The 22,851-nt window shown below is 41.4% G+C and overlaps 1 protein-coding gene across 2 annotated transcripts in view; it reads left to right on the top strand.

Moving 5' to 3' along the window:
- The first annotated feature begins 769 nt into the window (after positions 1-769).
- LOC122752813 (vitellogenin-2-like) overlaps positions 770-22,851 on the top strand; it is a 29,339-nt gene continuing 7,257 nt past the window's right edge. The window contains exons 1-10 of one of the 2 annotated variants that reach the window (XM_043999739.1): positions 770-893; positions 1,484-1,504; positions 1,596-1,747; positions 13,884-14,135; positions 15,593-15,754; positions 17,633-17,781; positions 18,904-19,054; positions 19,149-19,306; positions 19,503-19,668; positions 22,558-22,683. In XM_043999739.1, coding sequence (XP_043855674.1) covers positions 851-893; positions 1,484-1,504; positions 1,596-1,747; positions 13,884-14,135; positions 15,593-15,754; positions 17,633-17,781; positions 18,904-19,054; positions 19,149-19,306; positions 19,503-19,668; positions 22,558-22,683 — 1,380 coding nt within the window. In that variant the 5' untranslated portion in view covers positions 770-850. The remainder of the gene's footprint in view (positions 894-1,483; positions 1,505-1,595; positions 1,748-13,883; positions 14,136-15,592; positions 15,755-17,632; positions 17,782-18,903; positions 19,055-19,148; positions 19,307-19,502; positions 19,669-22,557; positions 22,684-22,851) is intronic. The other variant, XM_043999740.1, reaches the window with a different exon arrangement.

The raw sequence follows: 22,851 nt of genomic DNA on the forward strand, positions 1-22,851 counted from the left end.
CTCTAATGCCCTTCCCATTGTATCGTGACATCTCAATTAGTTTTTAATTAAGCCTTCCATAGATTTCTAAAAGAGTTATACTGGAAAGAACTTAAGCCAACTCTCCTCTCATTTTACAGATGGGAACTCTGAGGCTGAAGGAATGAATGATTTCCCAAGGTCACACACTTAGTGGCAAAGGTGAGATGAGAATCCAGGTCACTTTACCTATTCCCCCACCCCCATCCAACACTTCTATGGTTATAGTAGAAAAAGCATTGGCTTGACTAAGAACTTCAGTTCAAATTCTCCCTCAAGTTTATTACCTGTATGACCTTGGACAAGTCACTGTCTTTGCCTGGGGAGCAGTTTCTTCATCTGTAGAAGGACGGGATGGGACTAGGTGATTTCTGAGCCCGTCTCAGGATTAGGTCTGTGAGCCTATGAGCCATTTGGGACTCTTGTGCATGGGGCTTCCGAAAAGAAATTTAGCACAGACACTTCTCATAGCAAACTTCTCGTCCACTTGGCGCTCCCATGGAAGGGCCTTTCAGTGTTTTCTTATCACCAACATTTCCAGACAGACTTGTTCTAGAAAAAGGACAAAAAGGGACGTTGTGATTTCTGCCGAAGGGCTCTGCAAGGCCACACAGAACAAACAAGTGACGCCTTCTTTTTAAAAAGGGAAGTGTCCCCCACGCAGCTGGGTGTTTGCCCAGGGAGAGAGAGAGAGAGAGAGAGAGAGAGAGAGAGAGAGAGAGAGAGAGAGAGAGAGAGAGAGAGCCCAGACAAACAACCCAATGGGGACCACGTGGGATTTATTCTCCTGTCATAAAAGCCACCAGCTTCCACGGGCTCTGCATTCATCACCATGATGAAGGGAATCACCTTGGCCCTGATGTTCTCTCTTGTGGGTAAGTGCCGATGTCTCCTTTCATGGAATGTCAGAATGGGAAGGGGCCTTAGAGATCCCTGAATCCTGTTTTCCCCAAACTAATTTGGCCGAGGAAGACTTTTAAGCATGAAACATATTGATGGAACCCATAAATGCAGAATTCCACGGTCAAGGCCATGGCCCCCAGGGGTCGCAGCAGGGGAAGCAGGTACATCAGCCAGGGCTGGATGAATGACAAGGACAGAGCACCAGCATATCTGGCAGCAAATTATGAGGCTCCAGTCAGGGCTGCTCCGTGGTGAATCTATTCTTCAGATTCTCTCTTACACATTGTAGTCGCAGGTACTAGTGTGTGTTTGATAGAGCAGGGTGGAGGTGGGAAGGCTTGCTGGGGGCACCCAGTGAGTCTTCTCTCAGGATTCTTCTCCTTATGGTCCTTGATCTGGGGAGAGAGTAGGGGCCAAGGCTGGATGGTAGGGAGTAAGTGGGAGGAAAAGAACCCTACTACATTTCCCTGTGGGTCAAAGACTCTTGTATTCAGTTATAAAAACTTTGTTCTCCAACTAAAGAATGTTTCACATTGGCATTTGATTTATTTATTTTTAACAGGGAGTGAGAAGAATGCTATGGGTAAGTCTGTTCTATTTCACATCTCGTGGGTTTCAATGCGGAGCATCTGAACAGTCATAAATCCCAACCTCATCTGTGTTTTCCCTCCCAGAACCAGGGTTCAACCCAATCAAGACCTATGTGTACACTTATCAGGGTGTGATTCTGAGTGGGCTACCAGAAAGAGGTTTGGCCAGGTCAGGCCTGAGGTTGACCAGCAAACTGGAGATTGGTGGAGTGTCCCAGAAGCTGTATTTCCTCAAGGTACTTCTGGGAAAAGACGTATTCATGTGGGGACCCAACCAAAAAGGAGCTTTGAATAAAAATCATTCTGACACAGTGGAAATCTGAGGATCTGGGTTCAAATCCTGATACTGATGTGTGTTACCCATGGGACCCTTTACTGGGTCTCAGGTTTCTTATCTGTAAATGAGCGGGTTGAACTAGATGTTCTCTGAGATACCTTCTGGCTCTTAATCCATTAGGAGCCTACATTGGAGTATTTTTGTAGCACTTAGCCTCCTACCCTCTCAAATAGAGTTATTTTATAAGTAAGTGGTTTTCAAAATGTTCGCCCATGCTAAAAGTAGATCTGGGGCCTTTAACCATCACCTACAATGGCTTCTCCTCAGGCTACATGAAACACTCCATAATCATAGTTCACCTTTACTTTAAGGTGTGCAAAATGCTTTTCCCTCAACAGCCCTTTAAAGTAGGCAGTGAGAAGCTATTCCCTCCATTTTGCAGAGAAGTAAACTGAGGTAAAACAACATGCCTGAGGTCATACATTTAGTATCTGAGGCAAGATTTGGAGAGTAATGCTTCCAAGACTGGTAGTCTTTTAGAAAATAATAATAATAATAATAAACATTTTTATTTATAGTTTTGAGTTCCAAGTTCTATCCTTTCCATCCTCCATTCTCTCCCCCCTCCCTGAGGTGATAAGCAATCAGATATAGTTTATACATGTGCAATTATGTAAAAAATTACCATATCTGTCATTTTGTATAAGAAAACTTGAATAAAAGAAGGAAAATGAAAGAAAGTGAAAAATAGCATGCTTCAGTCTGTGTTCAATCAGTGTCAGTTCTTTCTTTGGAGGTGGAACTTGATCATTAGTCCTTTGGGGTCAAGTGATTCACAGTTCTTCATCAAACAACATTGTCTCTGTGCACAACATTCTCTTGATTTTGGTCACTTCACTATACATCAATTCATACAAGCCTTTCTGAAATTGTCCTGTTTGTCATTTCTTACAGCATAATAATATCCCATCAGCATCATATACCACAGCTTGTTTAGCCATTCCCCAATTGGTGGACATTCCTTTGATTTCCAATTCTTTGCCACCACAAAAAGAGCTGCTAGAAATATTTTTGTACAAATGGGCATTTTTCTCTTTTTTGGATCCAAGACCAGTACTCTTTCTGCTACCTCCACGTTTCTTCTCACATCAAAAAGGACAGCCTTACATTGTTTGGTCATTCCCCTATGGTCCCTTCTAAATCTCTCCTCAACCTCCTAATTACAATAGCCTTGCTTGGTTCTCTAGTCAAAAATCTATAATTCTCTATGGCATTCCCTCTTCTGCTGTATAGGTGGGCCAGAAAATATTGGCCACTACTGACAAATACCTAGAAGAGATGGTGAGGCTTCTAGACTAGTCAGGGATGATACTGATATCTAGAAATCCACTGTTTGTGATTTCAACGTTGCTCTGGGACAGGAATCCTTAATTTAGTGTCTACAGAACACCAACAGTTCTATGAACAGATTTACATGAGCCCATTAACTTAGATGTGGAAAAAAAGAGACATCTTTATTTTCATTAACCTTTGGTTTCCTTTATATTTTATTTTGTGCTTTTAAAATCATTCCTTTGTTGGGTTTGGGTTTTTTTGTTTTGTTTTGTTTTTTGTGGGGCAATGGGGGTTAAGTGACTTGCCCAGGGTCACACAGCTAGTAAGTGTCAAGTGTCCGAGGCCGGATTTGAACTCAGGTACTCCTGACTCCAGGGCCGGTGCTTTATCCACTGTGCTATCTAGCTGCCCCCTCCTTTGTTGTTTTTTAAATCATTACTTTGAGAAAGAGTCAATGGGCTTCTACAGATAGACAAAGGAATCATTAATACAAAAAAGGTTGAGATTTGGCTGTAGGAATGTGGAGTCCGTGAAATGGACCCAGGGGATGGAATCCTAGAGCAATGCTGCATATAGATAAGTTCCACAGACCAGGTGACATTCTCATTATTATGTGTAATGGTTACAAATGAGTAATTTTGACTTTCATGCTCTGGTCACTGGTAAAACCCATTATTTCTGGAGGTCGATTCTGTGGTCCAAATGCTGTGTCTGAATAGTAGGTTTCCTTTAGATTCAGCCTGAGGACCAATGGATTGATGGACCTCGGTGGTCAGTCACAACACATAGTGATTGGGTTGCTTTGTCTCCCCCCCCCCCACTAAAATTCAACTAATTATTTTTCACAATTGCTTCTGTAAAATGACGACAACGGGTCAGATAGTTACTAAGGCTACTTACAGCTTCAAACCCTATCGTGCTATGAATCTGGCAGAATAAAGTTTCCTGTGGTATATTTCAATGACACTTTGAAAAATGAGGCAAAAAGTAAGGACCACTTTTAAAACTAATGAAGGTTTGTCGTCTTTTCCCCCAATGAATGTGACTTATACTCAAAATAATTGGTTAGGAATAGGGACACAACTTTATCATGGCAAGTCTTTTGTCCCCACAGCTCCTGGATGACAGCATGTGCTGTCAGAAATTTAAAGCTAGATATTAATTCAATTCAATGCATACAGTTACATGGATCCTTCACTGTTTGAATGACCTCATCCAAGCATTAGTATTTCCATGTTGGATGTGAGCTTGGAAAGAAGTGTCTAGTTAGGACACATCCCATTGGGATACATGTTTAATCCTATGCTATTTCACATTTTTAATTAATGACATAAGTAAACAAAGGAATATAGGTCAAGCCTATAATTGCAGTTCATGTGAAACTGGAAGGAACAGCTAACATGTCTGATAAAATACTTAAGGCCCCAAAAGGTCTTGAGAGGATAGAACATTGGGCCAAATCTAGTAAATAGTATTTGATAGATATAAATATGAAGTCTTACATTTTGATTCAAAAATAGCTTCATAAGCATAAGATGGGAGAGATGTGGCTAGATAGATGTTTATCTGAAAAAGACCTGGGAGTTTCAGTGGAGGACAAGTTTAGCATGAGTCAACAGTATGATACAGCAGCCAAAAAACTGAATCCATATTAGACTGCATTGGGAAACATTGCTTTGAAGAATAAGGAGGAAATAATCCTGCTCTCCTTTGTCTTGGTTGGATTGTGTCTGGGGTGCTACATTCAATTTGGGTACTATATTTTAAGGCTGAAGAGTGTCCAGTGGAGGACAACTACAATAGGAAAGACCTCAAGACCATGACATTTGAGGATCAGCTGAAAGATGCTTAGCACAGAGGAGAAAATTTAGGGAAGGGCGTGCTAGGTGTCTTCAAGTATCTGAAGGAGGACCATGCAGAAGTACTACCAAACTCATTCTGTTTGAACCTAGGGGAGCAGATCTAGCAGTGAGGGGTGGAAATTGAGGAGAAGCAAATTTAGGCTTGATGTCCAGGAAAATTTCCTAGCACATAGCACTGTCCAGAAGTGGAATTGGTTGCCATGAGAGTTGGTAAATTCCTTTCTCATTGGAGTTCTTGAAGATGAGACCTGTTGAATACTTATTTATTGGTGATGTAGAATGATGGCTTCTTGTTCAGGTATGAGATGCACTATATGGACTCTGAAGGTCCATCTGACTCTGAGATTTCATGATTCCATGAATTCAGCAAATGTTTAAGTGCCTAAAGAGTGTTGGACATGTCAAGATGGAAGCAAAATGACCTCTGTACTCAAGGGCAAGTCTACATCTACAGACATAAATAAAATACAAAGTAATTTGAGGAGGCAGAGAATGATAATGACAAAGGAGATTGGGGTCAAAGGGATTGGATTCAAAATACTGGAGACCTGGATTAATCTTGTCATAAAAGCCACTGGCTAACATGGAATAGGGATTCTTCATCAAGGTGAAGGGAATTGCCTTGACCCTGTTATTGGCATTCAATCTTCCTGAAGGTGGTAATGGAATATTTCAGTTGTCCCTCTGCTATCTGTTCTATTAGATGACTTCTAGGTCCCTTTGAGGTCTAAATTTATGATTCTATGAAGATTAGGCTGGCAGTGATCTGAAGGATGGATTGGGAAGTGAAGACACTTAGTAGCTGGAAGACCTGGTAGGGAGCAATTTTTATAGTCCCATCTATGGAATAAGTAAGGCTTGTCCTAGGGTGGTAGCAGTGTGTGTCAAGAGGAGATGACAAACATACAAGATATTCTAGAAAAAACAAGAGAAACTCAAAACTTGCACTAGGACTTAGCTTATATTGATTCAGGTTCCTCTTCCTTACAGATTTGGGCAAATTGCTTAATCCTTCTAGGTCATCGGAAAAATGAAGGGCTTGCATGAGAGTGTCACTGAGGTTTCTTCTAGCCCCAAGAAACTATAAGATGTGGCTTGGCCCCTAAGGAAGAAATAGTAATATGATGTCACTGTACATAAGTGCTCACCAAGAGGTGCTTATTCCTTTCATGAGAACTTGGGGTGTGTTTGGGATTTTCAGTCAACCAACAAAGATTTATTAAGCACCCACTATGTTCCAATCCCCCTATCAATCAGCCTGCGATAAATTAGACAAAGGCAGGATGAATATTTTTTTCTCTAAGTTTCCCCTCTTCCATTTTGACACTGCTGAAACCAATTAATCAACAGAGAGTTTATTTAGCACTGAGTATGACCTTGAGCAGGAAATGGGATAATTGGTCAGCATCCCTGCAGCTACTGAGCAAGGCATGAGCCTAGTAGATACATCATTGTTACCATGATGGGGGCTGTCCTGTACAGGGTCCAAATGGAAAAGGGGCTCTCTATGGATGATGGAATCCACCAGATTATTATAGTGGGTGATTTTGGGCCAGTTATGTCAAGCCCCATGATGTGACAGGTCCTCCTTGAGTGAGATTGATGATTCCTCAAAAGTGATCAGCCTAACAGAAAGAACTTAATGGATGAGAAAATGTCTATAGTTCAGACTGTGACAAGCAGTTGAAAGTTAATCCATCCTTTGAATTAGCTCATCAGCATGACAGGTGGATGGAGTCCTGGACTTAGAATCAGTCAGTCAGTGAGTCAAGAAGTATTTATTAAGTGTCTACTATGGGACAAGAACAATACTAAGTGCTACGAGACCGAGGTGCAAGTCTTATTTCAGATACTTATGTTATGTGACCCTCTATGCTATGCGATCACTCTACACATCAGTTTGCTCACCTGTAAAATGAAGGCATTGGACTCAGTGAGCTACAAGATCCCTTCTAGTTTGAAAATCCACAATCCTGTGATCTAGAATAAGCCATACAAATGGACAATGAGTTTGATTCCAAACTGAATTAGACAACAGAGAGCAAGCTAGGAATTATGCAGGGTAGTCAATGACCCACTACTTCCTTGGACAGTTAGCTAGTAATTTGTACACAAATGTCCTTGTGCTTGTCCTAGAGACTTGTGAACATACTTTTTAAAAGCTCAAAGTTGTGGGGGACCAAAAGACATTGACCATTGACCAAGAGCAAGAAGAAACCATAAAGTCTTGGGATTACAGGTTTAGAGCTAGAGGGGACTACAGAAACCAACAAGTCCATTCCCCCTCACTTTATGGGCAGGGAAACTGAGGTACAGACAGGTAAGTGAGTGAATTTGTCCAAGATGACCCAAATCATGCATATTCCTAATGATGATTTATGAGCTATAAAAGGTGTAAAAGACATCATTTAGGAAATGTCTGATCAAAAAAGTGGACTGGTGATGTATTTATTGATAGTGAAGAATTATAGCAGGATCATCCGAGTGTCCTAATGACATCTACTATAAGTGAAAAGGACTGGAGCAAAATCTTCAGTATGCTGGAGGGGAAGCATGGATGGCATGAAATCCTCTCTAAAGGGGGCAACACATGCTGAGGAACTAACTGTGAACCAGCAGTTTCCTGCTTTCCTTCTAATTTTGACTACATTGGTTTTGTTTGTGCAAACCCTTTAAAATTTCATATAATCATGAACCGAGTCTGGAAAGGAAGCAGGATTTTAAAAAGTTGACATGAAGAAGAGAATTCCAGTCATGGAGAGAGTAAAAGGCAGGGAGATGAACCATGGAGTATTGTGTTTGAGGAATGACATGTAGGCTACTATGTCTGACCTGTAGAGTGAATGTTTGCGACTAATAAGCAAGAATACTGGGAAGGTACGAAGGGGTCAGGTGTTGAAATGCTCTAAATGCCAAACAAAGGAGATTGGATTTTATCCTTGAGGTCATAGGAAGCCAGTGGTGTTTACTGAGTAGGGGAGGTGATAAGCTTATGCTTTAGGAAAATTATTTTGTCAGCTTTGTGGAGGATACATAGGAATGGAGAAAGACTCGAAGCAGAAATATTAAAAGTCTATTTCGATAGTCCAGGCAAGAGGGGATGAGCGCTTGAACTAGGGTGGTGGTTGTGTGAGTAAAGAGGAAGACTTGGTTTGTGAGATGTTGTAAAGGTAGAAATGATAAGATTCGGTGACCAACGAGATGTATGAGGGTAGAGAGACTGAGAACTCAAGTATTACATCCAAGTCAAGGATCTGGTTGACGGGGAAGATGGCTATGTCCTCCAAAGTAATAGGGCAATTTGGAACGGGGCAATTTAGGGGGAAGATAAGAAATTTGTTTTGCTCCTGTTGAATCTGTGACTCTTATGCATCATCCATTTTGAAATAAACAATTAGTGGTTTGAGATGTGGGACTGGATCTCAGGAAACAGAGTTAGCCTGGATATTTTAATCTCAACTCATCAGCACTGAGATAACAATTAAACCCACGGGAGATGATGAGATTATCAAGTGAAATAGTATGGATCAGGGTTCCTTAAGCTTTTTCCACTCGAGACCCTTTTTGCCTGGGAAATTTTTAGGCAACCCTGGGTATATAGGCATATAAAATAGAGATTCCTAACCTTTTACTGTTGCCAAATTTTTCATGACCCCCCCATTCAGTTATGTGACCCCATGCAGGGTTGAGACCCACAGTTTAGGAATCCTTGGTCTATATAAAAAAGAGAAGAGAGCCCAGAACTGAGCATTGGAGGGCACCTATACTTGGTGAGTACGACATGGAGCTCTAGCAGAGGAGAATGAGGAGAGCTCAGAAGAAGAGAGAACAAAATCACTGTGATTCTTTAGGAAGATTTGTTAATATGGCAGTGTGGTACATAGGATGGGTTTAGGGAGATGGCATCACAAAGAATGGTGGTAAGAAGGCATGACATGGTGAGAAAGGCAAATTAAAAATTGATACGGGGGCACCTAGGTGGCACAGTGGATAGAGCACTAGTCCTGGATTCAGGAATACCTGAGTTCAAATCCGACCTCAGACACTTGACACTTACTAGCTGTGTGACCCTGGGCAAGTCACTTAACCCCCATTGCCCCGCCCCCCCCCCCAAATTGATACTACTTGATAGCAGATTAGATGAAGGGGCCAGAAGGAAAGGAAGCGATCACAGGTCATTGCAAGTTTTTCAGCCTGGGCAACCGGGGCAATTAGTGATACCATTAGAAAGGGAAGGAGAAGAAAGGGAATGGGAACTTAAAAAGAACTTACTATGTGACAGGCACTGCACTAAGTACTTTACAAATTATATTTTATTTGATCCTCACAGCAACCCTGGGAAGCGGGTGCTATAATTATCTCCATTTTACAGTTGAAGAAACTGAGGCAGAAAAAGGCAAAGTGACTTGTCTAGGGTCACACAGCCAGTAAGTGGCCAAGGCCATATTTGAAATCAGATCTTTCTGATTTCTAGTCCAGTGTTCTATTCATTAGAATAGAACCATTGAGCTGCTTTAGTTTTCTTTCATTAAAAGAAAGAGGAACATCAAGAAAAGAATCTGATTTGAGGCTAGAAATGAGAAGTTTGACGTTAGATGTATTAAATGTTCTACCAATACATCCAAGAGGAAATGTCCAAAATGCAATTGGAAATGCAGAATTGGTGTGCAGGAGAAAGATCAGACTCATAGATATTGATTTGGGAATCACTCTGTATCTAGCTCGTAATGGATTGGGTTATAGAGAAAGGAGAGTTATAGGACAGGCTGACAAAGAAGAGCCAGCTATGGGGAAAGAGAGGAATTTTCATTGCAGATTGAAGGAGACAGTGTCACAGAAAGCAACTGAAAAGTTCCAAGAATGAAGAGGTATCCACCTCTTCAGAGAGAACATAGGATCATAGATTTAGAACCAGGTGAGCTCTTAGAGTTATCTAGCTCAACCTTCTTATTTTAAAGATAAGGGAGCTGAGTCGCAGAGGGGTAAAAGGCTCACACCTAGTAAGTAGGAGAGCTAGGACTTAAACCCGTGTCATGTCTGCCTCTTGTTGTATCCCTAGAACTTAGCACAGTGTCCAGCACATAGTAATTATTTGATAAATGTTGAATGGTTGATTCCAAAGTCAGTGATTTTTCTGTTATGCCACATTCAAGGAGAATTGATGCCTCTCTCCTTCCTACCACCACCACCAAAAGAAAAAAAAATAGATCTAGCAATCAGAAGGTAAATTGGAATGTTCAGAGGAGCCGTTTCAATCAAGTCATGGTAGAATCAGGTTACAGATCGCAAGGACTTACACAGGTGGTGACAAAATTAAGGTAGTGTAGATTGTTCTCTTGTGAGGAAGCTCAAAGATAGGATAACAGAATGAAGAATGCCTGGTGTAAGAAAAGAGAATTTTCTTTTTCCAGAGGATGGATACCAGGATGGTGATAGGCCTTAAGTCAATGCCATAGGAGATTTGAAGAAATTTGGTATAGTTATCCTGGACAAATGAAACCTTGGTGTGTGTGTGTGTGTGTGTGTGTGTGTGTGTGTGTGTGTGTGTGTGTGTGTGTGTAACATGATCACTTTCTTCAGGTATTGTATAGGTTGTTACACAAGATGGAGATTGGATTTGTTCTTCCCAGACCACAAAACTGTGAACAATCTATGTAAGCCATAAAAAGAAGCAAATTTAGGCTTGATGCGACAAAAAATTTCTAACATTTAGAGCTATCCCAGTTTTGAATGACCTGGCTTGGAAGTATGTTCCCCCTCCTTTGAGATCAATAACTATCAGGTTTGGATCAACAGTTCTCAGGTTTGTTATAGAGGAGATTCTTGGCCGGGTATAGGTTGGATTCTTGAGGTCTCTTTCATCCCTGATATTCTGGAATTCTAGGATTGACAGAATAGAAAAGGATTGAGGAGGACCACAGGTCATGATGAGGATAAAGGGCAGGTTCAGTGGATTTAGAACAATGTGAGGGGTTAAAGGCAGGGGTGTGTGGTTAGAATAGACTTTTGAATCAGAGATTTGGGAGATAGAGCAGTTCAAAGTGAAGATGAGTCCCCAGATGTCATTGCACTGATGTCTAGCTGAAATGGAGGGGACTTGGACCTTATGGGAGATGAGGACTTTGGGAAATGTCAAAGGTAGGACATTAAAGAATCTTCAGCATGAACGTGTCACTTCTCTAGGGAGATGCATGCGGTAAATAGAACTGAACCACTTATCAAGGAAGTCAATAGAGTGACATCAATGTAGATGGGAGCAGAGAAAAGACGGGATCAGTGGGTGAATAAAGAATTAAACACTGACTTCAGATAACTTCTTGAATGATGGATCTACTGTGGAGGATTAGGAGGGGCTAGGGATGTGTTGGTGTATGTATATTCGTAAACCATCTCTCCACGTCAATATCAGAGATAGATTCCTGGGCCCGATGAATCATAGGTCTGACTCAGGATCGTGTTTCTGATGTTTTTACACGTTGCTTTTCTCCCCCTCAGAGCTCCGGGCTCAATTTGTCATGCTCTGTAAATTTCATCAGTGCTCTATAAAATCTTTTCCTGATGATTTACCGAACATCGAATCATAAAGCTGTAAAGTTACAAAATTTTAGGGCTTTGCAGAGACCTAAGAGATCAGTGAGACTAATACCACCATGTTGCTGCTGGAGAAACTGATTCTTAATTCATAAAAAAAATCATGATAATAACCTCATAATTAAATTCTCATAGCTCACTCATTCACAACATTTTGGGGACAAATCTATTCCTCCTCCCCCGGAGGAACAGACTCAATGTCATTTTCCTAAACTACAGAACTTGTTTTGTCCTGAGATCCCATCCCTGTAGCCAGCTCATTTCCCATTTCTTCTCACGATTTTGGTCTTTTGCTCAGTTCACATCTTCCTTTAATTCCTTCACTGTATTTGTTATTCAAATGTATTTTGTATTGAGCAATCGCTCATTTGGTTTCTGGTGCTTCTGTTGCCTTATTATACATCTTCTCTGACAATTTAATCTGTTTCTTTTATTCCATAACTTTTCCCCATTATTTTGGAGTTCTTTAAGCAGCTAGGCTCAGTGGATTAAGAGATGCATTTGGAGTCAGAAAGACCTGGGTTATAATTCAACCTAAGATACTTACTGTTTGTGCGATACTGGGCAAATCACCTCACGTCTGTCTGCCTCAGTTTCCTCATCAGTAAAATGGAGAAAAGTGTAGTCTCTAGCTCCCAGGGTTGTTGTGAAGTTCAAACAAGATAATGTTCATAAAATGCCTTGCAAACTTTAAACACGACATAAATGCTAGCTGCTATTTTTATTATTTTGATGACTTTAAATTTCCATGTTTGTTGCTATTTTCAAGATGGCTGTTGAGGTTGTCCTTATAATAATGAAAGTGGCCCTGGGCATAGAATCTAGTGGATCACAGGATCAGGAAGAAAAAACACACTGGCCAGCCGGATGACCCTGGGAACTGAAGTCCTCAAGGCCCCAAATGACTCTCCATCAATCAACAAACATTTCTTTATTGAGCACTTATGTACCCCCATTGTGCTAATCCCAGAGGATACCATGATCAAAGTGAAATAGTCCCTGTTCTCAAGGAGTTTTCAATCTAATAGTGGAGACTAGACATCAGTCAGCCGGTCAATCAATCAACATGCATTTATTAAAGGCTTACTGTGTTCCAGGAACGGTGCTAAAGCTGGAGCTACACAAACGAAAGTGAAATAAATATTCCTTGCTCTCAAGGATCTTTCAGTCTAATAATGGAGATAAGAGGTACACATCTAAGTGTATAGAAGATGAATACCAAGTGGGTTATGAGCAGCCTTGGACATGAGAAGATCAGGAAAGGCTTCATCAAAACAGTAGAGCTTGAGCTTAGTCTTGAAGGAAACCAAAGATTCCAAGAGGAAGGTAGGAAATAAGCATTTATTAAGTGCCTGCTATGTGCCAAGCACTTGACAAGTATTATTTCATTCTATGCTCAAAACAATCCTGGGAGTTAGGTGTTATTATTATCCTCGTCTTACAGTTGAGGAAACTGAGATAGATGAAGGTAAGTGACTTATCCAGAGTCACACAGCTAGTAAACATCTAAAATCTGGGTTTGAATTCGAATCTTCCTCACTGAAGGCCTAGAGCTCCTTCCAATCTGTCACTTAGCTACCTCTAGGGATATAGTGGAGACATGAGGGCAACTCTCCAAGACTCAAAACAATTGTTGTTTTGCCTTGGTAGAGGGAGTTCCCTCTAAAGATGAAATCAGAGGTCCAGATGCTAAAGAGGTATGGCCCTTAGTCATCAGAAACTTCAGATGTCAGGGACTGAGAAAGAGGATTGTCTCAGGAGTCAACAGCTGGTGTAATCAACTGTGAATGTAGGTGGAACTCAGGCGCTGCTTCACTAGGAGTGCTTGGGACTTCCTAGGAGATCAGAGCAGGGTGAACAGAGGGCATTAGTACTATTGACGCAAGAGGAATAGGTTGTGGGGCTGCTCTGAGAAGGAGAAGAAAGCCTGTAGACAGAGCTAGGGAGGACTGAGACTAGGTTCTGTCCTCTGCAGCCAGCACAATGTCTGCCAAGATGGCGCATGCTATGATGAAAAGGTCTAATATTAGATTCTGTCCAGTACTGTCAGTAAACCTAAATCACAGGCTTCTGAATTTCCTTCTGGGTTCTATTTCAGAAAGAGATTGCTCCTGGGGGGAATGGGGCTGCCAACTGTGCTTCTGTCATCTTCCCAAATGACCTCCTAGGAGAAATGCACAGGGAGTAAAATAAATAAAATCAGTATTGTTGATTATTTGTATAATATTAAATATTGCTTGCATTAGAAGGGAGGGCTCATTTCTTTGGCTATGATAATGCGTTGTTTTCATTTTTTTCTTCTTCCAGATTCAATCTCCACAAGTAGAAGAATACATTGGTATCTGGCCTAAAGATTCATTCCTTTACTCACCAAAGCTCACTTGGACAATTGCATCTGGCCTTATGCAAATATTCAAGTTTGAGTATAATAATGGACGCATTGGCAACATATATGCCCCAAAGGACACCCCAGCTCTTGTTGTTAACATAGTAAGAGGGATACTAAATATGTTCCATATCACCATCAAAAAGTCTCAAAATATTTATCACTTACAAGAGGTAAGTATTTCTGCTTTAGGCCTACTTCTCTTCAAAATCCAAAGCAGTTTGATGATGTTATTAATAAGGTAGCTTGTGCTTTTTTTTGTTCATGGGTCTCCTGAAAACAATCTCATGTTCCTGGCACACTTTGAATTGGGATCCAATCAAAACCCATAGCTCATGAGCCCCTACCAAGGTATTTAGAAAAACAACCACCACCACCAAAGGGCTCACTAATTCAAAGAAAAAGACATTTGATTAAATAATAGCAAAATAAAGAATAAGTAACATTCCCTCCCATTGCACAAGGATTCACTTGCCTGCCAATTTCCAACTGAAAGGTGAGAAAGGCAACATGGGTGGCTAAGCAACCTAGGAGTTAGAGGGCACCTACATAGGAGAGGGTACATGCTTAGGGAACACCAAAATCTGAATAATTCACATTTCTGGGCCCGTCTCAACCAGAATTCTCCTCTGCCTCCTCTGCTTGTTAGTTCTTTGTAAAGTCACCTGTTGATCCAAGGAAGCCAATAAAACACGGCATGATGTTCAATGCTGGCTTTGTCCACTTTAACAGTATCTCTTTACTGTTCTACCTCATGGCTCTCTGGGACACTATCATCCACTGAGTTCTCCCCTGGGCTGCTCTCTGCTGCCCTTTGTTACTTTTCCTTTGATTTGACTTTCCCCTACATGAAAGGGTCTCATCTTTTTAAACCATAGACTCAGAGGTTACTTCAGCTATTTTTGTGAGTTTGACTCACAGCTGCCCCCAGCTGCTAGTGCCCAGCAGCAATTAGTACTTTTGTGAGTCAAACCCATAGTTCCTAGCACCCAGAAGAAACCAGTAGAGTTCCAAATGCTTAGATTAATTCTGTCTTTGATGCCTCTGTTTTTCCCCCAGGCTCCTGAATGCCTTGAATTCATTCAGTCAATTTTGGGAATAATGGTGAAAAAATATATTTCACCTATCATAGTATACTTGGTTGCTACCTGGTTCCTTGCAAGTTATCCTGGGAATTATACTTAGAAAGACTTGGGTGAGAGGAGGGAAAGAGAAGATGTAGCTAAGATTTCTTGTTCTTTACTGCTTCCTGCAAAAAAAAAAAAGAAGAAGAAGAAATTGCCCCTATCCTTACAAAAAAAGACACTACATTTGTATATTAATTTGTACTCCTCAAAACATTTTGACATTTCACCTTAATTGAGCCTAATAGCAACCTTTTGTGAAAGACAAAACAATTGTCATTATACCCAGTCTTTTAATTAGGGAAATAGATGCATGGGTCATATGACTTGCTCAAGATTTCCCATTGAGGTCTTGGTGGAGTTGGGATTAGAACCTAATTTTCTTGAGTCTCCATCCAATTAGCTCCATGATTTACATTTCAGTCTCTGTACTTATTCATTTCCTTCTAGAGGAAAATGAAAGTTCAAACATGAGGTTTTTGACTAGAATATTTCATTCTCCATAGGCCGGGATTGGTGGTGTCTGTTATACTAGCTACATCATCCATGAAGATAAGAGGAATAATCGGTTTTCCATCATAAAATCCAGGGATCTCAACAACTGTCAGCACAAGGCAGCCAAGAAGACAGGAATGGCTTATTTACACATCATTCCCCAATTTGACAAGGTGCAACCATTTGTATAAAAAAAGACCCAAGCAATGCTTTGGCCCCAAAGAGGTCCCATTCTGGTAGACAACCCATTTTTCCCCAGTTAGTGGCCATGGGAGAAAGGGACCTTTCTTTGATTTTTTGATTAGGGTCATGGAACAAAATGGTGAATCTTTTGCTTTGTCTTCAGACTTCTGGGTCCTCTCTCACCTTCTGGGCTACTACCAAAGAGGGGTCCATACAGAGGCTCATTCCCGCTCTTCTATAGGATATTTTCAGAACTGCAGCTTTTGTTCCCTCCCTCTTTCCCTCCTCCTAAGTAATCCTAGAAACATAGTCACTGGCTAATGGTCCACAAAAGTCTATTTTACAACAAGCATAAGGAAAATCCATATTATGGGAAATATTTACAGTGTAAAATGTATCATAGAGTTAGAATAATAGCATGTGAGACCTGGATTGCTCTTTCTGTGCTTTCTTGTTTGAATAAGTGAAGAAACAGAGACCCAGAAACACCTAAAGACACAGAAAAGATGATGGTGGAGCTGGGGTGGGAGGGGGAGGAAAGACACAGAACCTGAACCTTTTAACTCTGAGTTCAATATTCTTTTAGCTTAATCCCAATAATAGTGCTGTTCAAGGTTATTCTAATTACCTAGTTTTTCCTGGCCTGTTATACACAGATTACTTCTGGGTTCTTCTTAGCCCATTAAGTGTTGTATCCTGAATTTTCTCTAGCCCTGGCTCATGGAATTGTAAGGCCTTGGTTCACATTCTAGCTCTGCTATTTGCTACCCGTGTGTCCTTAGTAAAGGCCAGCATGTTCTTAGTTCTTAGTCCAGCATGTAGCACAGTGCCATGCACATAGTAGGTGCTTAATAAATGCTTGTTGGCTGACCACTCTGCCTTGCTTCAGTTTGCCCATTTGTAAAATAAGGGAGTTAGACTAGATCAGGGTTTCTTAATTTTTTCCACTTGGGACTCTGTGTATATAGGTATATAAAATAGGTATGTAAATCAAACACTTACTGCCAAATTTTTTTGCAACCCTCACATTGAGTTATGTGACCCCATATGAGGTCATGACCCACAGTTTAAGAAGCTTTGGATTAGATCATGACTTTTTTGTGTCATGAACCCCTTTGGTGGTCTGCTGAAGCCCATGGACCCCTTCTCCAAATAATGTTTTAAATGTATAAAATAAAATACACAGTATTACAAAAGAAACCAATTATATTAAAGTATAGTTATCCACATTTCTTTACAGTTCACAGGTACTAGGTTAAGAACCTCTGGTCTAGATGACCAATAGTATGGCTTCCAGTTCTATCTACGAGCCTAAGACACTTGACCAGCCTTATAGCAGTCACCTGGGACTGACCACATAAGTTGTCCTTCCCCCTGCCTTCTCTCATCTTCCCCAAACCCAGCTGCCTCTCTGAAGTACTCTGAAATGATAGCTGTCATTACTGTACAATCTGGTGAATCCAATTTTATTAAATACAAAAAATGCCCAGAATCAACATTTTCTTTTTCCTTTTACAAACAACTTATGAATTTATGAATTTAAAGAGGAGTTATTTCAACTTCTACAGGTACATGGATTGAAGCTATGGTTACTAAGTGGCAGGACCAGCATTCAAACACAGATCGTCCGGCCCTAAATCAGATTCTCTTGCCAGTATGCTATTTTGTTTTGCTACTGGACGTTAGGTACTGCATCCAAGAAAAACCTTGATGGAATATGGGAAGCTTCACTGCATAGACCCATTTTAAAAAATGTGTTCCCAATCCATCCAATCCAACAAGCATCCATTAAGTGTCTATTGAATACAGGGTTGAGCAGACAGTGGCTGCCTGTTGTGTACACTGCTTGAATCTATCTGTTTTTCTAGAAAGCTGAGATTGTTAAAGGGACAGAGACATACTCCTACCAGATGAAGTATACAGGGCATGGTGCTTTAATCACGGAAGTTACGGTTGACCAGGTGTACCAAGTCTCCCCATTCAATGAGGAGAATGGGGTTGGCGTGACAGAAACTAAGTGAGTTCAATTATGTGAAAACAGTACATCCTTGGACTTCCTTTTTTTTTCATCCTTTGACTTCTAATCAATAGCTGAGCCTCCCTGAGTTGTGAACTGAGCCCCCAAGGAATCAAATTACAGCAAAGAATGACAGACCAAGGAAGGAGTTTATTTCAGTATATCTGCTTTTCTTTGAAATTGAAAAAAAGGAAGGGGAAAATATGTTTGTTGGGAAGTTGAAGAAAATTCCATTTTTTGAATCAATGTCATAAAACTGCCAGAATTAGTCATGGACCCATAATATATTTTAAAAGCTACCACTCCCTTCAGTCCATCCAGAAGATACCTAGTATTTTTTTTTTTTTTTTTGGTGAGGCGATTGGGGTTAAGTGACTTGCCCAGGGTCACACAGCTAGTACGTGTCAAGTGTCTGAGGCTGAATTTGAACTCAGGTCCTCCTGTCTCCAGGGCCAGTGCTCTATCCACTGTGCCACCTAGCTGCCCCAAAGATACCTCGTATTAAAGGAATGGAAGAGGAGATGGAAGAGGACCAGTACTGCCTAATTGCAGCCTTATAATTGCAGCCTTATCCTTAGAATCAATATAATCACAGAATTTCAAAATTGGAAGGGAATCCAGAATACAACCAAATACAACTCATACCTGAATAGGAATTAGCAATACCTGATAAGTGGCCCTCCAACCTTCGGCACCATTTCCTAACCTCCAGATGCCTTTTCAATGGATGTAAACTTCAAAGAGGAGGAAATTGAGACCCATAAAAATTAATTAATTTACCTAAGGTCACATGAATAAGCAGTAGACATCAGAGGTGGGGATTCGAACCCAGGTCTTTTCCTTCTAAGGAGGATCATAGACCCAGAGCTAGCAAGGACCTCAGAGGCAATCTAATCCAACCACAGTAATGTTACAGACGAGGAAAACTGAGACCCTGAGAGATTAACTAATTTACCCAAGGTCACCTGAGTGAATAGTAAGGAGCAGAGGTGAGATCTGAACCCACATCTTCCAAATCCAAAGCAAGCCTCTTCCTGTTGCATCACACTGCTTTCCGATAATCACCCATTTTCTAAATTAACTATATTTCCTAATCCACATGTGTTTCTTTTATTCTTTGAGGCAAGACCTCCGCTTGATTGAAGTGAAAACTGAGCGTCTGAGGTCCCCAGAAGTTCGAATGCAGAATCAGGGAAGCATTCAGTACCGTTTCCTAACTACCAAATGCCAGATGCCTTTGCAGCTGGTGAAAGTGAATACCCCTGAGAGGCAGGTAAGAAGGGGGCTTTTCACTTAATCAGCAGGTTCATGGAGGGCTGGAAGCACTTTCATTGTGCTGATTTCCCTACCTCTTCCTTGGGTACCAGGCCACTGAGGTTCTCCAGCACCTCATCCAGAACAACCAAGGAACATTCCATGAAGACGCTCCAGCCAAATTTCTAGAGCTCATTCAGCTGATTCGGGTGATGGACATTGGAAGCCTAGCCAGCATTTGGAAGCAGTGGGAAGACAAGGCTCAGTACAGGTCACTGTCAAGTTGTCCTTCCTATGTCACTCCACCACACCCCATCTCAGTTCTGGGACTTGAGTTGGGTGGGCTGGGAAATTCCCACCAGGGGTCAGGGTGGAGTCCCCTAGCATCCTGCTTATCTATAGGCCACAGAAACGTCAGGGACCAGAACATTGGGCATGAAATGAAGGCACTGTGACTGTGGTTGTAGGCGCTGGTTGCTGAGTGTCATTGCTGTGGCAGGAACCAAAGACACCCTGAAGTTCATCAAGCAAAAAACCGAGAGTGACACCTTCTCCTTCTTAGAAAATTTGCTGGTGGTTGTTTTTTCATTACAGTTCACTACGGCTGATGCCAGTGTCCTTCCCGTAGCCGAAGTAAGTGAAAGCATGTGGCGAAAGCCCTCAGAGGACTGTCTAGATCAATGTTTTCTCATGGGTCGGGGGGATGGATAGTTATCAGGGGAATCCCTGATCAATTTGATAAGTTCCCCACTTAAGTTGATGAGGTTACAGGATATGAACCCAGGGAGAGGCATCCTGGAACCTAGGTGGCTCAAGGTCTTGGACTTTTGGTGCCTCAAGGTCTGACTATGCTGGACTTGAAATCAGGAAACCTCTAGTTCAAATCCAGCCTCAGACATTTGCTAGATGGGCAAAATCATTCAATCTCTCTTTGCCTCAGATTTCTCATCTGAAAACTGGGATAAGAGTATTTATCTCTCACAGTTGTTGTGAAGGTCAAATGAGCTAACATGTGCAGTTCTTTGCAAACTATAAAATGCTATATAAATGCTAGATATTATTATTGTTGGGCAAGTCAACCTCTCTGGACACCAGTTTTCCCAACTCTAAAATGGCTGAATTAGACTAGAAGGTCTCTAATATTTTTTTTAAACTCTGTCTTATGATTCTAAGGGTATGACGCACACTCACCCCTGAATTTTCCTCTACATAAAGTCACAGTCTAGCTCAGTGGTGTCAAGCTCAAATAAAAACAGGGGCCACAAACTCATACATAAGGATCTCTGTGGGCTGCACATTGAAGAAAAATAACATTAACATTATTGATATTCTATTCTATTTTTGTTTATTTTGTTAAATATTTCCCAATTGCATTCTAATCTGATTGGAGCTGCATCTGGGAGTGTTGCACAGCATGCCTCTGGCAGGACACATGTTTGACACATCTGCTCTAGTGGACATAGAGATAAAAGGGACCTTAGAGAGAATCCAATCCCTCATTTTGCAGATAAAGAATCTGATACCTAGAGGGACAAAGTGACTTATCCAAAGTATTAGTTGGTAAGTAGAAGAGCCCAAAATTTGAACCCAGATCTGCTTATTCAAAATGGAATGATCTTTCCACTGCCCTCATGCTAGCTCCTAAAATAAGAAAATCTCAATAACGAAATCTCAAGTATTAGAAAAGACTTCAGAGGTCATCTAATCCAAACCATACCTAAACAGGAACCCCCATGCCACATCCATGACCAGGCAGTGGTCATTCAGCCTCTCCTGAAAGACTTCCATTGAAGAGAAATGGGGACCCTACCTCCTCCAGGGTAGATCATTCCACTTTGAGTTAGTTCTAATTCTTAAGATGTATTTCCTAGCATCAAATTAAAATGTATTTCCTAGGATCACCATTCTATAATTTCCACCCGTTGGTCCCAGTTCTGCCCCTTGAGTCTGATAAGAACTCCCAATTCCTCTTCAGCCTGACAATACTTCAGATACTTAAGGAAGCCATTGTGGGTCCTGCTAGGTCTTCTCTCCAGCCAAACATCCCCAGTTCCTTCAAATGATTCTGCTACTTTGTGGAGTCCAATGCCCTCACCACTTGGGTCACCCTCCTCTGGCTTCCTCCTTCAGTATTTTGATGCCTCTACCTCTAACTCCTTTTTAAAAAAGAAAAGAAAAAAATGGTGATGCCCTAAATGAAATACTGGTTAGGACAGAGTGCTGCAGAAATATAACCTCTCTTACTCTGGCCCTAAATGCATAGGGTTTTGAAATTTTCTGGTTTCTGTGTCACTCTACTGAATCATATTGAGTCACACTGTCCACTAAAATCCCTAGATTTTTTTTTTTACTTGAACTGTCACCTATCTGGTTAAGATGCCTTCCCTATCTTGTACTTGGGAAGCTGAATATTTGCAACAAAGGTTAGGCTTTGTCACATCTATGTTAGGTGGGCACTGTGCCCCCTCTCTGAAATGTGACATCTTGGTCTGAGCTCTTTCTCCATCTGTGTTCTTCCATGGTTATGCTTGTTTATAAACGTGATAAGGGTTATGTCTGAGGATGTGACATGGAGTTTTTTCTGAGTGACTTTTCAATAAGATGTTTTTATTTCCAGGCAAGGTCTTTGGGGACATAGGAATGAGGCAGCCTGGTAATATTCATATGTAACCTTTAAACCAGCGGTACCTGAAGCACACAGGCTTAGGTTGCCTTCTCAGTGTGGTGGTTTTTTCTAGACTCAATCCCCTATCTAGGCGTCTGGCACTGCCTAGAACAGCTGGGCACTGGGCATTGGCAGACATTCACAGATGGAGTAAACAAATTCAACAAACATTTATTAAAGCGTGTTCTATATGCAAAGCCCTGGTTAATAACCATAATTCTAGCAATACTCCCTGAGGTTTTTTCCTTGTAATAACTTGCCCCCACCTCTTTTCCTAACCTAATGTCATGTCCTCCACAGACCCCATGGACAAACATGACTCACCTCCTCCCTCTGAAGGCAGCCCCCACAGGAAGGTTTGGGGCTCTTCACCCCCCACCTTCCTTCATCACAAGACTCTATTGACCATTGGACTACTGTTGTAAGATTTGGCTGCTGGCAGCACATCCTGGTGTAAAGGACCCTGTACTGGGTGGGCCTTAATCTCTGTTTTTGTTCCTGTTTTAGTCCCAGTTCCACACCTTGCTGGCCGTGTGACGTTGGGCAGATGCCTTCCCATTTCTGGGCCTCAGTTTCCTCAACAGCAGTTGTCACTGCTGCTGTTAATACTCTCTTCCACTTGACTATGATAGGACTGACCCCATGAGTTGCTGTCTTTCCCTTGCCATCCCTCATACTCCCCAAACCCAGCTGCTTCTCTGAAGATCCCTGAAATTGCAGCTGGCCTTATTGTGCATTTTGGTGCATCTAATTTAACTAACTACAAAAAGGCCCGGAATCAAAGTTTTCTTTTTTTGCCCTTTTACAAAACATCCTAGTTACATTAGTTTAAAATGGAGCTGTTTTGATTTCAACAGGAAATTATCACCAGCCCTCGAATACAGAAAGATCCCTTGCTTCACAAGGTTGCTCTCCTGGCTTATGGGTCTATGGTTTACAGGTCACATCTTTCCACGTCATCATCTCCTGCTGAAGCCCTTCAGGTGAGATATTTCTCAGGACTTCCCCCCTCCACCCCCACCCCATCTACAGTACTTGAAAGTTCTCAGTGCATTCTGACAGCTCCTTACATTTTCTGATATTACAGAATATATGGATAAAATGTTACAGAACTGTTTAAAATAAAAATAAAATCCCCCTTTAACCTCCTA

The sequence above is a fragment of the Dromiciops gliroides genome, chromosome 4 (genome assembly GCF_019393635.1).
Source record: "Dromiciops gliroides isolate mDroGli1 chromosome 4, mDroGli1.pri, whole genome shotgun sequence".
Taxonomy (NCBI): Eukaryota; Metazoa; Chordata; class Mammalia; order Microbiotheria; family Microbiotheriidae; genus Dromiciops; species Dromiciops gliroides.